Here is a 24,085-nt window from a genome sequence, read left to right as displayed (position 1 = left end):
CATAGATATAGATATATAGATCTGACTTTTTCTATATCTTTCCCCACAACATAGAAATTTTCAATGTACATCCAAAAGCCTTGTAAAGTGGAAACCAAGGTTCAACTTGCAAGACTACTCTCTTCTTTGGGAATCAATTTCACTGAATAGAATTAGGATTAAGGATAATGAGGATATTCAAGGCGAGTCCTCTCTTAAGTGCCATGTAAGGACTTTAATTTGTTTGTGCAACTACACATCAATTTCTTCTTCTGAACTGCATTAATATTCTTAATGCTAATAACTGCTATTAGTAAAATAGTAAAATTATTGTTGTTAATTAATATTACAGTAGGGCCTTAGGGATATTATACAAAAGATTTCTAATGGGAGGGATGATTCTTACGTTCTAGAGTGCAGCAGGTTTCTGGACATCAGAAGGGAGAACCAACTAAGAACAGTTCCTAATCTGTTTCATTTCCATATTAAGAAGAACTAGAATTTGTACTGCTGATGGGTCAATCCCTTGCATGTAGGAGGTCAGTTAAGAAAACAGAAAACAGCTGTATCTTCAGGAGATAAAAATTAATCAAGGTAGTTCTTCTTTAGTGATCATAATGGGACTGGCTACTCAGTCTTTAAGAGAATCAGTCAATGAGTGAAACCACAACTGTGCTTATGATCTTACTTTAGCTTTGACTGGTAGATCTGCAAAAGTTGTAAACTTACTTTTTCATCACTGCTGCAATTCTGAATGGTCTTTAACTGAGGCAGTTGATAAATGAGGACTACTTGTAAGGCTGTTTAGGAACACCAGCGGGTTATCCCCAGGGGAAGGGCGTTCTCTGTGGGCGCGCCGGCCCTTTGGAACCATGTTCCCACGGAGCTTAGGACTGCCCCCGACCTTCGCTCATTTCGCAGGGATTTGAAAACTTGGCTTTTTGAGCTGTCTGGCCCAGACTGAGGGGTTTTAATTATTTATTAATGGGGTTTTAGTTTAAATTCAGGGACTTAATTTAATTTTAGTTTTAATCGATTTTAACTTTGTATGTATGTATTTTTAATTTTTCCCTGTAAACCGCCCTGAGTCCTACGGGAATAGGGCGGTATACAAGTTTAAATAATAAATAAATAAACACGATGGTTTCTACAAATTAAAACCACTGCCACATTCTGCCTAACTGTAGGACCAGTCCAGCAAATCTCTATTGAGACTGTCTCTCACTATCAGTGATATAAAATCCTGGGATCCCAGCATCAAAAGAAGCATGGTACTTTCTAAATAGCAAGAGGGGGAACATCTTCCCCATCCATGTCACCTGGTTCATCAGGGCATGCTGACAGAAGTCTCTAAAACAAATGGAAATTTCCTACAGATGGAATGCTTTGGCTACAATTCTGGGAGTGACCTGTCACACGGCTTCTCTCTGTGGGGAGCCATTCTTGGAATAACTTGCAGCTTGAGGTTAAACTATTTTTGATTCAGCAGTTCTAATTAAGAAAAAAAGATGACTAGGGAGGATTGTGAACAGGCTTTACTGGCATTCTCCCAGGTTTCTACTTGTCAGAGTTATTCTTTAATTTTAATAGATACCTGACGGCCTGATCTGAATCCCTCAGATTCTCAGTCCTCTGGCAGAACAATCATATTCAGCTGCTAGATAAAAAATTAAGTAGTTATGCAAGAAACAATAAAGTAAACACAATCTGTTTTTCAAAAATATGAATCCATTCATCATGCTTTTTTCCATGCAATTCATCTTTGAGGAAATGAGTTACCTCAGAATTTTTTTTTGTGCCTTCAAGTCAGTGTTCTTTCTTCTATATAAAGCCCAGAGTCACATTATCTTAAGTTGGGCAGCCGCATAAATGCTTTAAATAACAAGGTTGACTGGCTCAAAGTTTACTCAGCCTTCCTCCTTTTGAGGGCAGTAAAAGGGACCGAGATTATTGGGGGCAATATGCTGACTCTGTAAACCGCTTAGAGAGGGCTTTAAAGAACTGTGAAGCAGTATATAAGTCTAAGTGCTAGTGCTAAATGAAGGAAGGAAGAATGTTTCACACACCTAGTGAAGAGGACAAAAATCCATAAAAACTTATTTCATAATAAATGGATTAGCTTTTAAGACACAACAAGATGTCAAATTAGTTTTGATTAGCATGAGGGTGGGCTCTCTTCTTTGCATGCAAACTTTTTAAAAAAAAGTTAGGACTATTAATTTTGTTAAATGAATTTTGACTTATTTATAAGTCTATACAATTGTTATACAGTTCCAGTAATTCTTATCCAGGATAGCTAATGGCCATATTGTATCTAGGGGACAGCATATCTGGAGGGCACTTGACTAGGAAAAATTGGGCTAATCAGATCATATGCAAAGGAAAATGAAATAATGTTTTTTCTTATAAATCAGAAAAATCTATATGTCAAGATCAGAGTTCTTTGCCTACCTCATTGCTACCTGAATATTACCAATTTTAATTTACCTTTTGCCCTAGAGAAACTGGTAACAAAGAACTACATGTAAAATTCATTCCAAAGAATGATATAATAAAACTGAGTAAACATAATCTTTTTCCTGACTAGTCAAATAAGCTATGTTCTCCTTTAATTAATTCTCAGTGGATGGTCACCATTATAGTCTTCCTCTTGGATTTCTCCAAATTAACTCAATAATAAGAAAACTCCATATATAGTCTTTGCAATTTCCCCTTACATGTTTTTTTACTCATTCTTGCAACTGCCACATCAGGGTAGCCATTTTAAAAAAAAATATCTTGAGATAGTGATATACAACAGAGAAAAATAAGATAAGCAGAACCAAAGGTCAGCTACTGAATATAGAGAAAAGCATTATGAAAAGACTTCCTATAAAATCTCCCCCTCCAATTTGTTTTCCCAAACAGTTTGGTATCTATACTTTACACTGAATGTTGAAATGTGTTGCTGGTTTCAATTTAGTGTCCAAGTGTCTAAATTTGCCTTACTATGTAGTATTTTGTATGTAAAGGAGCCATTCCTGCTTGAATATTTTCCAGTTTTAATCTTCCAAATATTGTTGGCAAGAATTTCCTTACCAATGTTATGCCAAGATATTGTGTTGTGCCATTATTGTGCCAGGCTCATTCTTCCAGGTGTTAACATATATCTTATTAAAAGCCATTACTCTTTTTGTTTACAAAGAGGATGCTGGTATAGCCCAGCCATTACATATAAACCCAACTTTTCCCAATTCCTTGCCTCATGATCCCAGTTCTTTCCTTTTTACTTCCAAAAGAATGTCATCCATTAAGGGGTTTTCTTAGTTCACACTGTTTTTATTTTATTTTTTCAACAAATGAAAAACCTCAGCCTACAGCACACCAGAAAATGTACACTGGCTTTACAAACTAAAGTTACCACCATAGTATATTCTTAATTCAAAAAAAAAATAAGAGCTACAGTGGGTATGAAGCAAACATCAAAACCAAATGGAAGTGGTATCAGAAATTTGGAACCAGGGAGGCATGATCTGGTAGCACAACATTTTTGCTGTCGCCCATTTATCTCACAATACATGCAGATTATGTGATTCTGGAATGTCCCAGTGAGATAATTACAATGTGCTTTGAAATACAGTAAAGTGTATGATTAAAGAAAGACATTATGCACCCCGCATTTTACTAACATTTTAATTACTTAGACTGAAAGTTCACCTACCTGGTTGATTCCATTCTCACTGGCTTCAATCTTTTTCTGCATCTGCATCATTTGCCACATGTCAGATACAGCTGTGCCAGATCCACTTTGGGTCTTCTCTATCAGTTCAGTCCCTGAAGGAAGCTTCTCCAGTCCAGCAATCTGCTTTTCAAACCCTATGAGGTCTTTCCCCAATCTTTTCACTTTATCCTGCACTCCCTGAGTTTGATCTTGCACTCCATGGACCTCATTTTGTATTCCCTGAATTTGATTTTGCATCCCACTGACTTGATTTTCTACTTCTTGGACATGACCTAATACCCCTTGGACCTGGCCTTCTATCCCTTTAATCTGACCTTTCACGCCACGGAGATTCGTCTCCATCAGCTTCAGTTTCTTTTCCAAGTCAGCAAGCTGAGAATCCGGCTCTTCTCTCAAAATGCCTTCCTTGCTTTTCTTGTCCTCCTTCTCTTTTGGTAATGCCTCTTGGCCCAATAAATCACTAGGTCCTGCCTCACTTGCAACAGAAAGCAAGTGCATCTCTGGCTTGGTTGGAGGACCTCTGTCCACCTTGACATCTGCTTTGATATCTTGAATGTTGAGGTAGCTGATGACAGCATGGAGGAGAGCATGGAGGGCATTGAAATTGATAACGCCAACCTCCGGAGTCCCTATGGAGAGATCTGCCAATTCATACAATGTGACTTTGATAGACATTTTGGTAACAAATTCTGAGTGGGACAATTACTTGAAAAATTCTTTTTAAAAAAATATATATATATATAATCTGCTTTTAATGTAACTATATAAATCTGTGCTCATATACTGACTCTTAGAAAATATAACCTGGTTAGGAAAGCACTTCTATCGCTAAAGGATCTTTCTTCACAAGAAAGATTCTTTTCCGCGGCAAAAAGAATCACATCCTTTTAAAAAAAAAGCAATCTAGGACTAATATTACGATGCTTTTTCTCTAATATCCTTAAGAATATTCTGTTCTCTCGCTAATGGGATCCGATTTATGGAAGCTTTTCGGGCACCCGTTACTTCTTAAAACCGGCATAAAACCAGGCGTCTCTCGCCCTCTTTGCGACCGGAATCTTCTCCGCCTCACAATCCAGCTCTGTTCCCGTTCTCACATTCCATTGGTGGCGTAATAAACCTCCCAACTCGGGGATTCGCCGCCGTAGCTGCCCATGTGCTTTTTGTTTACTCCTTCGCCCGCTGATTGATGCAGGTCAGGGCGTTCGCGGTTGCTAGGCAACTCTGGGAAGGTCACGCGTTACGTTTCACGAAGGGCGGCGCCGCGAGACCTACGTAGTGCCTTTCGGCCCAAGGCGCGAAGAAGGCCCGACGGGGAATTTGAAAACGTTAAAAGCGAGCGGTGTGAGCTTCGCGTTCAGTTTTCCCTGTCACGGCAGCAGTCGTTACTGAGAAAAAAGATTCAACGGAGAATCTTAAATTTGAACGCAGTCGCTCGCAGTTAACATTGAAATATAAAGAATATGATATATCTAATATATGAGAAACGAATGTTATTTTCCCCGCCAGAACGATGTTTAAAGTGCTGTACACGAGCGGATGAAATCTCTTTGAGTTACGAGGCTAGGCCTGGCCTTCCTCTAAATCAGGGGTCTTCAAACTTGGCCCTTTTATGACTTGTGGACTTCAACTCCCAGAATTCCTCAGCCAGCTGGCTGAGGAATTCTGGGAGTTGAAGTCCACAAGTCATAAAAGGGCCAAGTTTGAAGACCCCCTGCTCTAAATCAGGGGTCCCCTCAACCTCCCCGGGCCGCGCAAAGTGGTGAGCGCGGGCGCGCAGCTTCATTTGCGCGAGCGGCGGGCACTCGCGCGCGTGTGCGTGAAGCTCCGTTTTTGTGAACGGCGGGCGCAAAGGGAGCTTCACGCGTGCGAGAGTCCCCGCCGCCTGTGTAAATGCTGCGCGTGTGAGCGCGCGCACCTGCCGCTTGCATAAAACAACATCCTCTCAGCCCTCTCCCTCCCCCCAGCGGTCTGCAAAGCTGGAAAGGTGGAGGACCGCTGCTGTAGAGCGATCCTAAGGCTAAAGTCAATCAAAGATATTTTATAGCCTCCTCCCTCCAACTGCAGAAGGAATATCCCCAGTCATTATTTGCTACCATGTTGCCTTTGTTTCGATCCTCAGCCCCTAGCTGAGGCAGTCTATAGTTATCTTTAACTTCTCTTCTTTTCTCCTGACGTGATATGGAAAGCTTCCATCAATGATGTGGTTGCGGGTACAGTTGGGAGTGACATCTGCCCAGCATCAACTGGTCATTTTAGGCTGCTGTGGGCATACATAGAATGAAGGCTACTGCTAAGCTTGTAAGCCGCCCTGAGTCTTCGGAGAAGGGAGGGATATAAATGGAATTAAAATAAATAAAATAAATAAATAAATACCCCACCTTTCTAACTGCTGGGACCACAGGCCTGTTTTCCATAGAGGCATCTGTCTGCATATTGTAGGACTTTGCTAGCCCCTGCTTCAGACGGGGTTCTTCAGGAAAGAGACCTGGGTTATGGCACTTTATTGCTATTTAGTCATCCCTGGGTGCATTGAAGTTTTCCCACTGGTTCTGCTACCAAGGGACTTCCCATGTCCATTTTTAAAAAACAAACAAACCTGTTTTTATTACTTGAGAGAAGAGGCATCATTTTGCTACTCTCTTCTGGCTCCCTGGCGATAGGCTATTTCCGAATATTACTGGAGGACAGAACTGAACCTATGACCAGCACTGATATTCCCATCTGACAAAACCAAGAGTGGAGTTTCTTCATTATGGATCAGTCCTTCCTGCTTCACTCTGCCCCTCTACCCTGTTTGAGACATTAATTATCCGATTCCGTGAAACTCTATGCTTAAAACAGCATGTAAACACCAGGATTCCCATGTGTCCTGCAGATGGCAGCACACCATATCAAATGGAACACAGATCCAGACTCAAGTATCTTGTTCACACTTTACCCTTGCCTTGGTAAAGTTGTAAACAGCATCAGTGTATGAGAGGGAAGAGGGCACACAACCCAAGACCCAGGGCTGCACTGACTTCTTAAAGACATGGATAAAAACGATCTCTAAGAGGTACCCCAGCTGAGGGTAAAAATGAATTCTTAAATACATGAGTAACCACCAGTAACTTTTGACCTTAGCCATTCATATTAGAATAAGCAATTTATAAGCCTCTTTTAGTCTTCCCAGCTCCAATATTCTCTGGGATATACAAAAGTTGTACCAAAGGACATATCTGGGATAGATTCTGTAGCCCGTTCTCTGGTTGATTGGAAGTTCCAAATTATTATCAATGTTATCCATGACAATTTAAAGGGGTTAAAGCTATACAGCTGATAAGATTAGCTCCCATTAAAAACCTGATGTAAGATCTGGAGAAGGCCTTTCAGACAATAATCCACATTGGTCACAAAATCTTGCTATCAGGCACGTGGGAAAGGTTTTTCTTCTGCATCACACATGGACTCATGGAAATTGCTTTATGTTGTTCCATATTCTTAGTAAACCTGTAAAAATGCATCTTTTTGCCAGGCCTTTACTGGTCCCTTTAATATTCATGTTTTAACTGTTTTTAGCTTTTTTTACTTTGAATTTCCCAGTCACTGTTTTAAACTGCAAGTTGTCCTCAGTGTTCTTTTGGTAAGGTGACAGATAAAGCAATTAATCAATTTGACCATTTAAAGAGGGGGATCTCATTTAATATTACGTTCAACATTATGTAACTGCACTAGCTCAGATACTGGAAAGGGTAGAAAATTCAAGAGAAGACACTTGCCTAACCATTTGAATTGAAACTCTAAGGTAGGTCATGAAAGTATGTGGGCTAAAAGGATTTGGTTCCTCCTCTCAATGTACAAAAGTGTTTGAAATCATAAAAATACTACATGGTGCTGTGCTGCCCTACTTGTATGTTCATTTCAAAAGTGAAAAGACAAAATGCTTATATATATATATTTATTAGAAGATAATTAGAAGGTTTGAGGCTTCTAGCAGCAATCACGTAAAATTGAGAACAAGCTGCAATAATTAGGATAGGTATGTGCTGGTTTCATAAAAATGTCTATCAGATCCCTAATAACTGGACATGTGGACATAGCAGTAGCCTTTTATATTATCCACTGCGTCAGCAGCGGGCTTCAAAAACACGAAATCACTTCTCAGTGGTTAAGCATTTCAAAATTATTCTGAATACAACATCTCCTCTTCATTTATGAAAGTACTTTTAGAACTACAATGATGCACCCAAAGAAGTCAAAGGAATATTTCTTCAAAATTCAGATTTAAGTGGAGAAGTGGTACTAAAGAAAAAGGTGTAAGAGCTAGCATTACGTGAAACAGGTTAGTTCAATTGCATCTACTTCTGTAAAGACAGCGGGCACTGTACTAGATAGAAAATTTCAGCTTTCATTTTAGAGCATTTCTATGTGACCTATTTTTAAATTTTCCTTTGAATTGAATACATGCAGCCCATAATGGGCATTCTCGCATTGTGTTAGATCTAAATTGTACTTTAGCATGCACTTGTTAGCTATGAATCTCTTACATGTACATCTCCATGTTTTCCTTCAATTTAGCACTTGCATTACTGAAGCACTGGGTTTTCTAAACTCAGTATCTTACACTTGGGAAAATGAGCATAATACTCAAGAGTATTACTCTTTTTGTTGTTTTGGAAAGTTACCAATTATAGTTACTTTAATGGTAATTAAAATGTAATGGTCCATCTTAATATTTAATTTTTCAGAAGCCCAATGGTTTTGCTCCCTAGTATTTCACATTGTGTTGTCCATAATTCTTCCATGAGTCAGAGTATTTCAGAAAGCAAATTCACAATTTATTTCACCTTGACCTACAACCTCAGCTTAAAGGAGTTTAATTAGCTACTAATTTAATTATGCTCTTCCTCCTCCCTTTATACTGATATGAAGTGCAGAACAAAAACAAGACAGAAGTATGAAGGAGAGGAAATATTTGTACTACTAAAGATCTAGTAGTGAATTTGAATAAAGGTATTTTAAATATCTGATTAAAAAGCCAAGGAACCCTTGCCTTATAAAATTGTCATTATCAGACCACTAGCTAGATTACAATCCAAACCTTATCTCAAGCCTTGCCACTGCAGGTCTGGTATCCATTTAAAGTAGGATCTTGCACTCAAATTTTGAGGATAATAAAATGTTAGGAAGGATATACCAGGAAAGATAAAATCATTTGGTTGCTCTAAAGAGATTGAGGTCTCCAATACAATGGGAGAATTATAACATGTAAAAGCAAGCTTCTTAAAAAAGCCATGAACTAACAAAAGAATTGGTTCAAAAGATAGCTTAATAAGAGACAGAATCTTCCCATGAATTCAGGGTGGTATTAACAGGAGAGGCATTCCTTATTCATCTTTATTTAAGACCACAAAATAAAAAAAATCCCACCAGTTTAAAAGCAAATAGATTTCTGTGCTTAATAAGGATATATTTATACTATCTCACAAAAGATAAATGCCATGCCTGACTTATGTTACACTTTAATCCTAATCAGTCATCCTTCTTGTTCTAGAAACCAAGACCTGAACTTAATGACCCTAACAATTTGCTTCAAGCAGATCAAAACCCCAAATATCATTTTAATGCTGCAGTATTTGCATATATCTTCAGTTTTACTCAGCTATAAATGGATGGCTCTGGTTGTTATAAAACTGGTAATAAATATGCAGCATAAATCTCCATTTGCTTAGAAATCACATTTTTGGACTTCACCTACAGTTCAGGCAATACGGTTTTCCCTTAAAAAGTAGAAACTTAAAATCAGAAGTGTTTGAACTTTGAACCTAAGACCAAGCCATAACAATGGATTAAACACGGCTTTTCTAAATCAGTCAGTATATATGACTTATGAGACTATCTCACAATATTGCTTTTTTACTTCAGAATACTCTGATTTGTTATCAGACTGAAATAAGAACAAGATGTCCCCAGGTCCAGATTTACATATCTTTGCATTCAAGAGAGATACGTAAAAAGGTAGCTAAGTTGTAAGCTGGTATATGTAAACAAAGAGATTGGTTTGCTGAGCAGCCAAGACCCTTCTTGGACTTCAGAGTCTTCTTTGTCTCTGAATATGAACTGAAAGATATTTAAATATACTTTTATGGGGAGGTGATGTAAGGGAAATTAAGGATAGTTCCCGTTTCACAATAGTAAATGAAGAAAGAATGCAATGAAATCTTGCCTATATTTTTGATACGTCATACAGCGAGACCGCCTGAGAGAACGTGAGTTGTTTTTGGTTAATCTGTCTGGAAGATTATGTCACATCTCTTCAGAAAATCACTGATGTGAATTAGAATCACCATCCCACAGTTAAGGCACTTAATTAGTTGTGCCAGCATATATTGCTTGTGAAGCTGGGGTAACATTCTATTATGAAGTGTTGACCATTGCTATGGCTGTGCTTTTGATATAATTAGTGAATTAGATGCTCTTAAGATTCACATTTACCCATGTTTGGGGATTAGGTTGGCTATAGCAAAGAAGCATCTTTTTCTTTCTCTACTTTTAAAGCAGGAATATGAGAACAATACACAATACAGCAATGAACAATAGTTCCATGATCATGAAGACTTGGACAAAAATATATAAGATGCTGTAATACCATTAAGTGATTAACACTGTTAAGACATTACAATAATGGGATAATTAATAACAATATTAATGAGATAACAAAGTTGATTTATACCCTGCCTGGTATTAAATACTTCTAAAAATTCTGTGAAAACATGACTTCAATATGGTCAATATGACTGAGAAATGTTTTATCTAAGAGGTTGAGGTATGAAGAGCTGTTTGAGCAAATGAAGCATCTGGGCTATGAGAAAAAAAATGATTGTATGTATACTTTTTAGATTTTTTATATAATAACAATATTAATGAGAAAAGATGCAAAAGTGCATCAAGAATTTCTTGAAGGCAAGTCTTCCCACTATTTTAATCATTACATACGGGATCCAGATCCCTATTTTTGGCATTTTTTGTAGTGATCTGCCAAAGAGCACTGGTCAAAAGGAAAATTTGCTAAACAGAAAAGACAGATAATAGCAAATTAAAAAAGAGGCAAGTTGAAGAGGCCAAAATGAATCAGAATGGCTAGAAGAGCAGCAAGATAAGGAATAATAGGAAAGCATGTGTGTTTTTGCTCCATATGCAAAATAATGAGAGAGGGGGGAACAGTTCCAATACAATGTCTCCAATTTAAGTGAGTCTCCAATTTACAGGATATTGGAGCAGATAAAGAAACCAATAAATCCCGAAAGAAGCAAAATGAGCCAATCCCAAAAAACTATATGGTAGATTAAGGAAACTGCATAAAATTTGGTCTGGTTTAGGCTTCTCTGCACTATGGGTAGCATTTTTCTCAATCCCACCTCTTACACCCATTCTACTGCAACAGCAGGTTTGAGTTGTTGGCTTATGCAGTTAAGTATGATTTAGACTTTTTGAAACAAAATAGAAGCTGAAATAAAATAGCATTAAGAATGGACGGCTTCATGAACTTTTCTGAAGAAAAAAAAGAAAGCTCTTATATTTTAGCAAATTCAAGATCTATTCTGTGGAAAAGGGAAAACATAATGCTCTTTCGCTACTATAGGCAATTCAGTCTTAATTCAAATGACTTGCAATAGATATAACATTAAGATCTAGTTTTCTATACTGAAGCTTTGAAGATATGCAGGAATTAATTAAGCAAATTCCAACAGAGAAGAGACCTCTGGAGTGGACAAAATTCAAGTGATGAAATTCTGATATTCTAGGAACACATACCAGAGAATAAAAAAGTAAACTTTTTTTTTCCTTTGGAAGGAAAGATACTTTCACTTCCAAGCCAGAAGTTAATGTCTAATAAAATGCTCAAGAATCACTGCATGGAAAACAGGCTCCATCATCCCAGCAAAGACCCTAGTGTTAAAATGCTGAGTGTGGTTGCTAACTTAGTACTCTAAAAATCAGAGTTCATTTCACTAGGTGAAATGGCACAAAATAGGCTTGCACTGAGTTCTCTATATTTTCTAACTAAAATATCCCATCTGGTGTTATATACACAAACACAGAATACAAATCCCATTGAACTATACCTTTTAGAACACACTGTAGTAACCATTATATATAGAATTGCTATGCTTCTCTTTCAAGCAGCTAGTTCAGGATTACAACATTCTCTGTAACGAAAAAGAGGTAGCACATATAACTTTTTACCTCAAGTTTAGAACCAGATAGCATCATACTATGTTATTGTTGATGGAAATGAATCATTTGAAATCATTTCACAAAAGAAAACCTTGCTGCTACCATGATGTTAAAAATGGCTCCAAAGATGGCAAGAAAAATATACTTTCTTGTGATTTGAGGATATGCATGTAGAGAAAATCTCAGTGCGCCTTTAAGCTCATCCCCCAATTGCCTCTCACGATATACAAGATATAACAAGAGCAAAAAGCCACAACTAGTATCATACAGAGTTTAACAATATATTCCAATGCCTATCTGTACCCTGATCCAGTCTCCATGCGGGATTAGTGATCCTCAGCTCAAAATACTCAGCCCTGTTATAACAGTTTAAAAAATACACTATTAACTTTATGGCACTCTTGCTCATATACATATTATTTTCCCTTCTCTTTGAGGAAACTGATGGCAGAATGAGAAAAAATCAATTTAATCATCCATAGTAATATTGCGGAAGAGGTAAGCCATAGACTCCCCATTGTGGATTCGGCGGATAGCTTCAGACAGGATCAGGCTGATATCCACAGTCTTTATCTTGGGACACTGCAGTTTTTGTACTTCATGAGGAACTGTATTGGTGACCACAACCTATCCAAGTACAATAAAAGAGAATCAGAAAACATGGTTGAAATATCTATTTAGAACCAATCCATGAAAAATATTATCTAAGAAAACAATCAAGCTAGGAGCTCTTTGGAATTATCATTGGGAAACAGACTATTTATATATGTAAGATTTCATCATGTAAAAAGGAATTATAACTAAATTTTAAGTATTTGTGATGTCCCTTGGCATAGTTTGAAACGTAGTTAACAGAATTACTGTAAGACATAGAAAATTAAAAATGAATTTCTTTTGGATAGAATAAGAGAAAGCAAATCTATTAATTGGATCAACAGTGGTGTTGTCACTGGTGCAAACAGAAGTAAAATACACAGTTTACAACTCAAGAATTTGATATGACATCCTCATAGAAATGATAGTCCTGATACAGATTGGGCCACTATGCAAGTTAGATTTGGATGGATTTAATGCATGCATGTTTATTTATGATGTGGCTTATGAAATGACTTAAAAAAACCTTCTTCATATGTATTTCCTTGAAAAGGGAACAAACTTGTCTGACCCAAGAGTGGTAATTATAGTCCCCTCTGCTTGATTGGTGGCACCTTAGTATAGCAGCATGGCATTATTTTTACAGGGCTAACATTCTCTGTCAACTCTATAATTGTCTACAACATCTGACATGTAGTTTTATGTCTACATAATCTTAAAGCTGGTAGGCACAATGCATCACTATACACCCTCTGTACTGCTCTGTTGTATTTCCTACTTGAAGAAATGCATCTGATTGCTGCCACTGGCAACCACTTCTTCTTTTTCCCCTCCACCATTAATTCAGAAAAACAACTGGGAGGCACAACTTTTCTTTACGTGAGGAAAATTATACGCAGATCAGAAAGGACAGATTATTTGGACAGGAAGGCACCAAAACAGAGCCCTTTGTTTCCATGGTCTGCAAATATTCCGCACTGAATTATGGCTACATGGAGAACAAACTGTGCTGAAAAGGAGAAAAGCAGGGACCTTAAGGCACAAAGAAGGCATATCTTTTAAAAGGAAAAAAAACAAGCCTTAGGAGGTCTCCTGTCTGAACATTTTGTTTTCAACTATTACTTTTTCTGAAATGACAGACTAATGACATTTAGTTTTCAATTTCAACTTATCCCTTTAACTTAAGAAAGCCTGATCTCTGCCACTGGTTAAAAAGGGTAGAAAGAGGTGCATGCAAGTGGAAACTAAACAGTTAGAATTTCTCCTTGGGCTTTCTATACACACAGTAGAGTCTCCTCTACACATTTATATCTGCTAACTCAGGGGTGTCAAACTCAATTTCATTGAGGGCCGCATCAGCATTGCGGTTGCCCTCGGGGCCAGGTGGGTGTGGCCAGGGTGGGCATGGCCTACTGGGTGGGCATGGCTAGAGTGCGTATGGCCTACTGGGTGGGCATGGCCAGCTCTACATCGTTGGCATCAAGGGTGCCTATGGGGTCCTGGGCAGGAGTGGGACAGATCTGAGGGTCTCTGGCAGGAGGAGGGTCTCTGGGCCAGGGCCAAGGCAGTGGGGGCCGTTCCCTCACTGTTTCCAGGATGGCTTCGCGGGCCACATGAAACCACTTCGCGGGCCGGATCTGGCCCCCAGGCCTTGTGTTTGACATGTCTGTGCTAACTGCTAATAACTATTTCAAAACCAGAACTCTTTAGACAAGAGGCTCAAAATAAAGCTGCAAATAACACTTTCACTAAAACTGCCAGCAAAGTAAAGTAGCTAGGCATATACCTACAGGCAGAGACAATTGGGAGCACTGAACTGAACTGAAGTAGTTGCATGAAAAGGTTTTACCTCTTTCAAATGCTTTGCATGAACTTACTTGTGTATTATATATACATACATTCATGGACATACTCAACTAGATTTCCCCCCCAAAATATGTTCTTTGATTTTGGGGATTTTTTTCTTGTTCTAGTTTTGTTTTTTGTTGTTTGTTTTGGGGAAAAAAAGACATTCGAGTTATTAATCCATTGCCTGTAGAAACTTGCCTCATCAATTGAGGACTCTTCAATTAGACGTGGGGCATCAGCAGACAAGAGACCATGAGTGGCCATGATAAAGATCTTGTAAGCGCCACGCTCTTTCAGGATTTCAGCAGCTGCTACAAAGCTTTCAACATCATCAATTATGTCATCCTAAGAAGAAAATCGTAATACAATTAAATTCTGGAAAAAGGATAAAAGGAGCTATGCTCTTGCCTCAAATGCTTTATTAGCACTTATGTAAATTCAAATATATCTGAAGAATTGAAAGTATCTGCCTAATGATAATATATCCATTTTTCATCCACAAATGTTTTTCTATCAGCACAATATAGGATTGCATCTTAATGTAATAACTTCTCACCAAAAATATCTGAAAGTCTGTTTAAAAATAAATAAATTTAATTTTGACTGCATTATTAGTTATCTCTCTCTCAAGGTTAGATTTACAAAATAGCTGCCCAAGCTTAGAGATACACTATGTTCTACCTAGACCACCTGGATTCTCTGTAATATCTTCAGAAAAGGTTACCATGTTTCATTGCGCCTTCATATTGTGAGCAACTCTTACACAGGGTTCTATCAACTGACATACCTACTGTCAGAACACCAGATTTACCGTAGTTTCCAGCGTATAAGACAACTTTTTAACCCATGAAAATCTTCTCAAAAGTCAGGGGTCGTCTTATACGCCCAGTGCTGAAACTTTAGGGACAGGGCTGACTGGAAAACCTGGAGCGGATCTTCCATTTAGTCTGCACAGGGAAAGCGGGACCAATTGGAGTAGAAGCTGCAGTCTGTGATTTTTTACAGGCTGGGGTCTGGGTGTCTTTCCATCTAAAGTTGAAGAGCAGCTGTAGGCAGGTGGGGAATGCAAGAGCAACTTGAAAGGCAGGTGGGGAATGCCATAGCCAGAGCAGCTCTAAGGACACATTTGACTCAGGAACTAGGCGGGCTGGCTGGAAAACCTGGAGCGGATCTCCCATTTGGTCTTTTTTTTTAAAATCCCATTTATATCCCACCCTTCTCCGAAGACTCAGGGCGGCTTACAATTTAAAGCACAAATCAATGTGCTTAGCAATAGCCTTCATTCTATGTATATGCCTGCTTATTACAGCTTTCACCCCCCCCCACAAGCAGCATTATTACAAAGTCAGCTTATTGCTCCCAACAATCTGAGTCCTCATTTTACCTACCTCGGAAGGATGGAAGGCTGACTCAACCTTGAGCCTGGTGGGATAAGAACCTGCACTAATTGCAGGCAGCTGGTGTTACTTAAGGCTCTGCGCAGGGAAAGCTTTAGAGTGAATTAGGAAAAGTGAAAAAGTGAATTAGGAAAATAGGAAACGGTTGCTGGAATTGGGTATGTGTAGTTGAATGAAGAGAAGGGTGAGGGGTGACATGATAGCAGTGATCCAATATCTCAGGGGCTGCCACAAAGAAGAGGGAGCCAAGCTATTCTCCAAAGCACCTGAAAGCAGGACAAGAAGCAATGGATGGAAACTAGTCAAGGAGAGAAGCAACCTATAACTAAGGAGAAACTTCCTGACAGTTAGAACAATTAACCAGTGGAACAACCTGTCTCCAGAAGTGGTGAATGCTCCAACACTGGAAGTTTTTAAGAAGAGACTGGACAGCCATTTGTCTGAAATGGTATAGGGTTTCCTGCCTTAGCAGGGGGTTGGACTAGATGACCTCCAAGGTCCCTTCCAACTTCTTCTTCTTATTATGTTTAATCCACTTGCACTGTTTTATGTTTACATGTTTAATGACAAACAGCCTTATGTTTATAAGTGACAGTTTTCCTACTAAGTACCTGCATGTCATAAACATTTGAATTAAAATTACCATATTAAAATCAAATCTGATGTTTTTTAATTTTTATTTGGTGTGCGTTGGAAGAGGGGTAGTCTTATACGGCGAGTATAGCCCAAACCCTATAATTTAACAGGAAATGTAGGGGGTCGTCTTATACGCCCAGTCGTCTTATACGCCGGAAAATACGGTAGCTACAGTACCACTGAATTTGGTAACATAATGAAACAACAGGCCCAAATTCCTATTATACTTAAAGAAGAGATTAAAAGCTATCCTCCTGAAACTTGCTACAGTAATATAGAGTATTATGTAACCTTACTAAGACTTAAGGTCAAACCTTTCAGTCATTCCCTCAGAATAGTCCCAAAGGTGCTTTTTCAGAAGGCAACTGGACTTTGTTTTTCTTTGAAGGCGTTTTGCTTCTCATCCAAAACGCTTCTTCAGTTCTGACTGGATGGTGGGGAATGGAAGGATTTATATTCCTTGCAGACAGCTGGTCATTTGCATTCTTTACAGAAAATGGTTTCTGTAGTCTGCACTGTTTTCTGGAAATCCGTTCATATTTCTGCACCATTTGAAGAGTGTTCATCCCAATGTGCATAGCTAAATGCCTATGGAGATTCTCAGTCATCCAGCTCATGATTGTCCCAAAGGTGCTTTTTCAGGAGGCAACTAGACAGGAACCATTTCCACTTCAGTCTGAAATGCAGACAACTCAGACTCATCTTCAACAGGCGAAGGACCCAGGGCAGAAAACATTCTGCAGTCAAGAAGGCTCCACACATATTTGCACTACTCAGGTGACCCTGAGGACACAGATAAACCAGGAAATGGCCTCAACGACTCTCTAAAAGAATGCAAATGACCAGCTGTCAGCAAGGAATATAAATTCTTCCATTCTCCACCATCCAGTCAGAGCTGAAGAAGCATCTTGGATGAGAAGTGAAACATCTTCAAAGAAAAACCAGAAAGTCCAGTTGCCTCGTGAAAAAGCATCTTTGGGACAACCATGACCTGGATGACTGAGAATCTCCATAGACATTTAGCTATCCCTCAGAAGATTGTATACTGATAACCCTTTAGAACTGTTTTGTTGGCACATTTATCAAAACATACAGATTTCAGAAACCAATACTATGTCCTATTACAAACAGGATAGTGTGGATGATGTAGAACATCTGTATTTAATTAAGCACAGCGAAAGTGGAAAAGGATATTGCTGACTGTTTAAAAGTGTCAGCATAATCAATATTGGCTTTGAGCCCAGAACTAAAATCCCAGCTATATTCAGATATAAATAATTAAGCTGAGTTCAGCTGAAGATGTTCCCATTCATTCTTTGGCCTTTTCATTCCTTACCACAATTATGGCAATTCTACCTCCAACATCTCCAACTACTGTTATAGGTGGTTTCTCTTTGGCCATCATCACTATAGGAAGAAAAAAAATCCCAAAACCATAATTTATTGTACAGTATGTATACATGTTCTTATTTGCTTTGTAAATTAATGTATTGCATAGTGTTTTGCAGTAGTGTTCATTCTGCATCACTAAAGAGATATCTTTAATTATTTCCTTTCTGATTACAATCAGATTTAATTGGATTATAACCAATACAGAACCAATTATATGTGAATTAATGTAACTGCACACTTATGTAGATAATATATTACAAGCTCCCTACATGAGATAAATACCTTTTCATTTTAAACCCCAAAGGCCCTGAGTATTAGTTCACCAGTCTAACATTTAAAAAAAATAAAACCAAAAGCTGAAATAAAACAGTTGGAATCAGCCACACAGACTTGTGATCACTGCTAAGTGTTAAAAAAAATCAGACAAAATAATCCAGGCATATAGTAAAATAGCTGATATTGTACCACCCCAAATGTGGTGATGATGATGATGATTAATCGCACAGTCAGCCAGATGTTCAGACTGGATTTGGCATTTTTGTCTACCTGAATTCTGAGTCCCAGAGCAGTTTAATTTTATCATTTTCTATGACTTTCTCTATTTTATTTTATTTTTTTATTTTAATCCCATTTATATCTCGCCCTTCTCCGTAGACTCAGGGCGGCTTACAATCTAAGCACAGTTCTGGCTTACAGGCAAATTATATTTCTTGCAGATCTTCGAATGCACCATTGTTGCTACTTTGTCATGCTGCTGCTTGTAGTCAGTCTGTGCAATCTTCTTGCAGCAGCTTACCAGGTGGTCCACTGTTTCTTCAGCTCCTTTGCATAGGCAGCACATACTGTCTGTTGCTGTCTTCTCAATTTTGACTTAGTATGCATTTGTCCTTAAGGCTTGGTCTTGTGCAGCCAGAATTAGTCCCAAGGTCTCTTTCTTCAATTTTCCTGCTCTTAGCCATTGCCAGGTCTTGTTATTATCTGCTTTCCCAGTTATTTTTTTAATGTACTGGCCATGTAGTGCTTTGTCTTCCCACGCCTCTATTCTGTTCATTTGGTCTTTCTTGTAGGCCAGTTTGGTCTCTCCAGTAGTCAGTAAGCCTTCCTGATATACTAATTTCAGTGCATCTTCATCATTGTCTTTCAGATATTCTTCCAAAGCCATTTTTTCTTCTTCAACCATCTGATGTACTTGCAGCATTCCACGCCCACCTATTTGCCTTGGTAGATAGAGTCTATCAATGTCACTGCATGGATGAAGGGCATGATTCATTGTCATTATTTTTCTGGTCTTCCTATCCATTGCTTTTAGTTCTGCTTGAGTCCAATCCACTATTCCAGCTGTGTATCTAATGACTGGAATTGCCCAGGTGTTGATTGCCTTCATGGTATTTCCTCCACTGAGTTTGGACTTTAAGATCTTCTTCACTCTCTTGATGTATTCACCTCTAATCTTTTTCTTGACTTCAGTGTGCTTGATGTTGTCAGCTTGAAGGATACACAAGTATTTGTAGTAATCTTCCTCATCCAGACTCTTAACGTTATTTTCGTGGGGCATCTTGATTCCTTCAGTTTTCACTATTTTTCCTTGTTTGACAGTAAGTGTGGCACATTTGTCCAAGCCAAACTCCATTGCAATATCTTGGCTATACAGTTGTGTATTCACTGCCAACTCTCCCTGATTGGCCTCTACATTCTGATTTACTTCTGGTAAGGCTTTGATTTCTTTGCCCTGGGTGAACCTTTGCAGTTCGTCCAATTCTGTTTCTGTGAATACTTTATTTCGTATTATAAACAGGTGTTGATCTGCTAGTCTCTGTTCTGTTATTTCTGATTCTGGATGTTGTTCTTTCCAGAACTGGTGCATTTGTTTTAGATATCCTCTTCTGTTGGACTTGATCTGTAATAACAGATCATTATTTCTTTGTTTTCAATCACTGTGTATTTGTGATGGGTAAACACCTTTTCTTTCAGTAGTTGTGCAGCTGCTGGCCCTGGTTGCTCAGCCAACAGTCCTGAGTCCTGTAGCCCATTTTTTCACCAGATATCCAGGAACTCCAACATTTGGCACGGACCTTGTTAACCCGAGTGACATCCGAGCCGGTATGGCTTTCTGAAATTTACGCCTCACCATATTTTTTATGGGAAAGACACTCTTTGTTTGACTCCTCTGATGAGACCTGTCCAGTATGGTTGAACCTCTGGCATAGCTCTCATTTCCTCAGAGTACACAAGCCCCACAACCACGTCAAGGTAGTGCCTCACTGGGGGATGGGTATTATTATTATTTTCAATTAGGCTATTTTTAGTAGTTGCCAAAATTATAAGAGGGAGATAGGGAGATGCTCTCATTTGAGGGATCAGGTTATTCCACAGGAAGGGAATCCTAATACAGATATAATGAAGTATTTTCCCATACCATTAAGTATATAACAAAAGGTATGAATGGCCCCAGATTCAAAAGGGTCCACAAATTAGAGAATTCTGTTTCAAAACTGTATGCAATTTTAACTTTGAATCCTATGTTCTTTGTCCTACTCTTTTCTGAGGCAAAAATTGTTTCGGGGTGTATTAGAGTGGAATCAATGCTCACCGATTTTATAAAGGATTCCACTGTAGACATTTTTTTCATGCATAAACCAAAAAGAAGCAATAAATGTTATTAGAACCCTACTTCTCAATGTGCTATTTCTATACTTATATATGTCTAATCATATAAGCCCACATTTTCAACATGCAGAGTAAAAAATAGTGAAAAAACAGACAAACTCTATATTTGACAACTTGACCGTTTAGTCAAATGTAACAGATTTCAGATTGATGCATAATTCAACATTGGATCTTGACAAGCTACTACGTACAAATATAGAAAAATGTAACAACATACAGGGTAGCTCCAGTCCAGTGCACACCGTAGTATTTTTTACTGTTGGAGGAGAGTGCCGTCCATCATCCATGTCTTGCTCTGTACACTGAGCCTCTCCATGGATAACTGCCAAGCCTAGCCGCAATCGCTCAGCGTAAGACTGGGCCCTGCATAAGTAAAAACCAAGCATCACTTCAAGGCAAGGCTTTCTCTCTGAGAAGCTCTAAACATAAATTCACTTATTCCTTCTTCAAACAACATGAAGCCTCAGAAAGGAGCCGTGCATGCTTTTTCATCAATTATTGATGAAAAGCAAAATCATGCTTTTAGCAAAATAGTGCTTTGCTTTTTTGGCCCTTCGATTTTTTTTCCCCATTAAGCGTGTTTTTTCCTATTAAATAGAGATTATTTGAAAAAATACTTTCTGAGCACAATGCCACAATCACCCCCAAAGTTCTTTCAAGCATTCATGGATGCACAAAAGAGATCTGTATTTTAATTTGTGAAGAATGTCTCATTTGACTTCCCAGGAACTTTTATTAGCCGTTATTTAGCCTTCTGACCTATGCATAAAAGATAATCTAAGCTTTTAATTTGGTGAGCTTAATTAAAAACTCTCAACCTGAAAGAGGTTCAGTGCATATATTCATTTAATTCCACTTAGCAGGGATCCATTTTGAGGGGCATTAATTGGAGAAAGATACCCTAAAAGTTGGAAGCCACCAAGTGAAAACCATCTTCTATGTTTGTGCATATATCCAATCTAAAGGGAAAAATATAATTTGACAATGTGAGTGCATACATGGTGATTCTCAGGAATACTTGCATCCTTTCCAGAGATTGTACAATGTGTTCTGAATTGCATTTTGCTCTTCAAATTTTAATCTCTGTAGGGCCCTACTGGGAGGAATTTTGCAGATAAGCATTTCTGTAATACAGGTAGACTGCTTAACAACAGTCACTTAAGTACCTCAAAAGGTACTTACAACCCAGTTTTGGAACTTTAACAGCTGCACACTCCTCTGTGGTCATGTGACCACATTGGGGGCACTTGGCAACAGACTCACATTTCCGACTGTTTGCAGGGTCCCACAGTCACATGATCACAATTTTCAGTGGTTTCTGGCATTTACTTTCATTTTCAGCAAAAAAAATGCTAATTGGATAATATACATTCATCAACCAATGCATTTGCTTAACAACTGCTGCAAAACAGGTTGTAAAATTGGCATGGTCATATGGTGACCTGCTTAATGACCATCATGATTTACAACCATAATTTTGGGCTCAATTACGGTCGTAAGTCAAGGAGTACCTATATTCATAGCAAAATAAATACCTCTTAGCGGCATCAGGACTCTTTGCTACTATAACTGCATTCCTATAATCAGGAATCTAAAAAAAGGAGAAAAGGTTTTGACGTTCTGAAATTAATTCTTTTTACAAGTAATTATTTGTCATTATGTGACTGGGGAAAAATCATTTAAGGACTACCATACTCAGTAGCCTTTAAATAGGTTCTGAACAGACTACTATAAAATAATTACAGTTCCGTTTTATTTAACTGTAAGGGAGGATTACCCATTATACTCGGAGAACATGAGGCTAGCTTGTGTGAGAATGTGAGACCAGGCTGAAGATGCCGTCATGGTAAAATGAAGCAGGCATGTACACAAAGAGGACAAGAACCAGGACTCTTGTCAAAAAGATCCCTTCTGGAGGTAGGTAAGAACAAACCAAATTATTAAGGATCAGAGAAATGATACCACTTAGAATCATCTGAACTGCGAGATGGGTGTCAAATAAATTTAATAAATATATACATGTATAAATACATACACACAGAGATACCAGAAGACAGATAAGGGAGGTTGGGGTTTTAACCTACAGATTCCCCCATCCCACTGAGAGTTACCATACTTGTAAATCAATAAAGCAAGAGCTTTGTGGGATAAAAGGGTCCTGGAGCCAGATCTGACAGTTTTAGTCTATCTAGCTAATGCCTGGCAGCCTAGCTGAGAAGGATGTTGGTAATGGAAATGAGTGTGTGTGGGAAAGCAAATGTATGTTTAATCAGTAAGGTTTTGTTTCCATTTTGAATCATTAGGTCTCCATTTATTCCATCAGAACCTGACGTGCCTCAGTGCTTGATTGAAAGTGATTTCTGTGTGTGCCTAATTTTTTCCTGGATCTTCAATGGGGCTGTGTCTCTCATATGCTCTAGACCAGGGGTCTTCAAACTTGGCCCTTTTATGACTTGTGAACTTCAACTCCCAGAATTCCTCAACCAGGCACGCTGGATGAGGAATTCTGGGAGTTGAAGTCCACAAGTCACAAAAGGGCCAAGTTTGAAGACCCCTGCTCTAGACACAACTAGAAAACAAGGGTAATTGCAAAATCTGCACACCTTGATAGGATGGATGTGTGAATGACTATAACCTACACCTGGGAGCTGATGTAATAATACTCAGCATTCAAAAAGTTTTTTTTTCATTATTTGAACTGCTACAGTTAGGTATGAGATAATACAGATGAGAACATCATCTTCTAACAGAATAAAGTTTATGACTATTAAAGATCAAAACCATTTTATACCTCTTCCTGTATATACTGAAGCAAGAAAGGAGATGCTCTCAAGTTATCAACAGGAAAGCTAAAAAAACCCTGTATTTCTTTTTGATGAAGGTCCATAGTGATGATGTGGCTTAAACCTAAAAACCAAACAAATATAAAACATTATATATATAGACAACTTTCAACAATTACAGATTGATATCTAATTATTCAAGCTGGAATAAACTAACATGCTTGCTATTAGGATGGACTTGAATCAAAAGGCAGGAAATCTCATTTTAATGTTTAAAATCACATGTAATAACAACAACAAAGTTGGAAGGGACCTTGGAGGTCTTCTAGTCCAAACCCCTGCCCAGGCAGGAAACCCTTTACCATTTCAGACAAATGTTTGTCCAGTCTCTTCCTTTAAAAATTTAGTTATTGAAGATTCTATAATCATAACATGCATTCCTGGGGAGTTTGTTATAACATGAAAACACATTATTCACTGTTTCAGGAAAGATTCTTACTCTAAGAAGCAAACAAAGCATAATTAAAACTTTTTCAGATTAAAAGAAAGTGGTATAATGGCCTTAGTATCAAGGAAGCTTCTTAACATTGGTGAAGTCATTAAGAAATGAAATAGCTCCAGTTCAATTATTTGTGGTTACAGGTAGTCCTCACCTTACAACCATAACTGAGCCCAAAGTTTCTGTTGCTAAATGAAACATTTCTTAAGTAAGTTTTGCCTCATTTTGTGACCCTTTTTTCCAAATTGTTAAGTGAACGATTGCAGTTGTTAAGTCAGTAACACGGTTGTTAAGTGAATCTGGTTTCTCCACTGACTTTGTCAGAAGGTTACAAAAGGTGATCAGATGA

General features: G+C 38.3%; 2 protein-coding genes across 3 annotated transcripts in view; both read right to left on the bottom strand.

Annotated features, from left to right (window-relative positions):
• QRICH2 (glutamine rich 2) overlaps positions 1 to 4,375 on the bottom strand; it is a gene marked incomplete at its 5' end in the record, with an annotated part of 70,458 nt that extends 66,083 nt beyond the window's left edge. The window contains one exon of the mRNA XM_083353395.1: positions 3,680 to 4,375. Coding sequence (XP_083209521.1) covers positions 3,680 to 4,375 — 696 coding nt within the window. The remainder of the gene's footprint in view (positions 1 to 3,679) is intronic.
• A 3,257-nt stretch (positions 4,376 to 7,632) lies between these two features.
• PRPSAP1 (phosphoribosyl pyrophosphate synthetase associated protein 1) overlaps positions 7,633 to 24,085 on the bottom strand; it is a 28,216-nt gene continuing 11,763 nt past the window's right edge. For both annotated transcript variants that reach the window (XM_083355400.1, XM_083355399.1), the window contains 6 exons: positions 23,246 to 23,361; positions 21,990 to 22,045; positions 20,672 to 20,817; positions 17,732 to 17,802; positions 14,561 to 14,707; positions 7,633 to 12,547 (listed from right to left, as the gene is read on the bottom strand). In XM_083355400.1, coding sequence (XP_083211526.1) covers positions 12,389 to 12,547; positions 14,561 to 14,707; positions 17,732 to 17,802; positions 20,672 to 20,817; positions 21,990 to 22,045; positions 23,246 to 23,361 — 695 coding nt within the window. In that variant the 3' untranslated portion in view covers positions 7,633 to 12,388. The remainder of the gene's footprint in view (positions 12,548 to 14,560; positions 14,708 to 17,731; positions 17,803 to 20,671; positions 20,818 to 21,989; positions 22,046 to 23,245; positions 23,362 to 24,085) is intronic.

Source organism: Vipera ursinii (assembly GCF_947247035.1).
Source record: "Vipera ursinii genome assembly, chromosome: 2".
NCBI classification, from domain to species: domain Eukaryota; kingdom Metazoa; phylum Chordata; class Lepidosauria; order Squamata; family Viperidae; genus Vipera; species Vipera ursinii.
The sequence above is the reverse complement of the archived record's forward strand: the minus strand, read 5'-3'. Positions and strand labels throughout refer to the sequence as shown.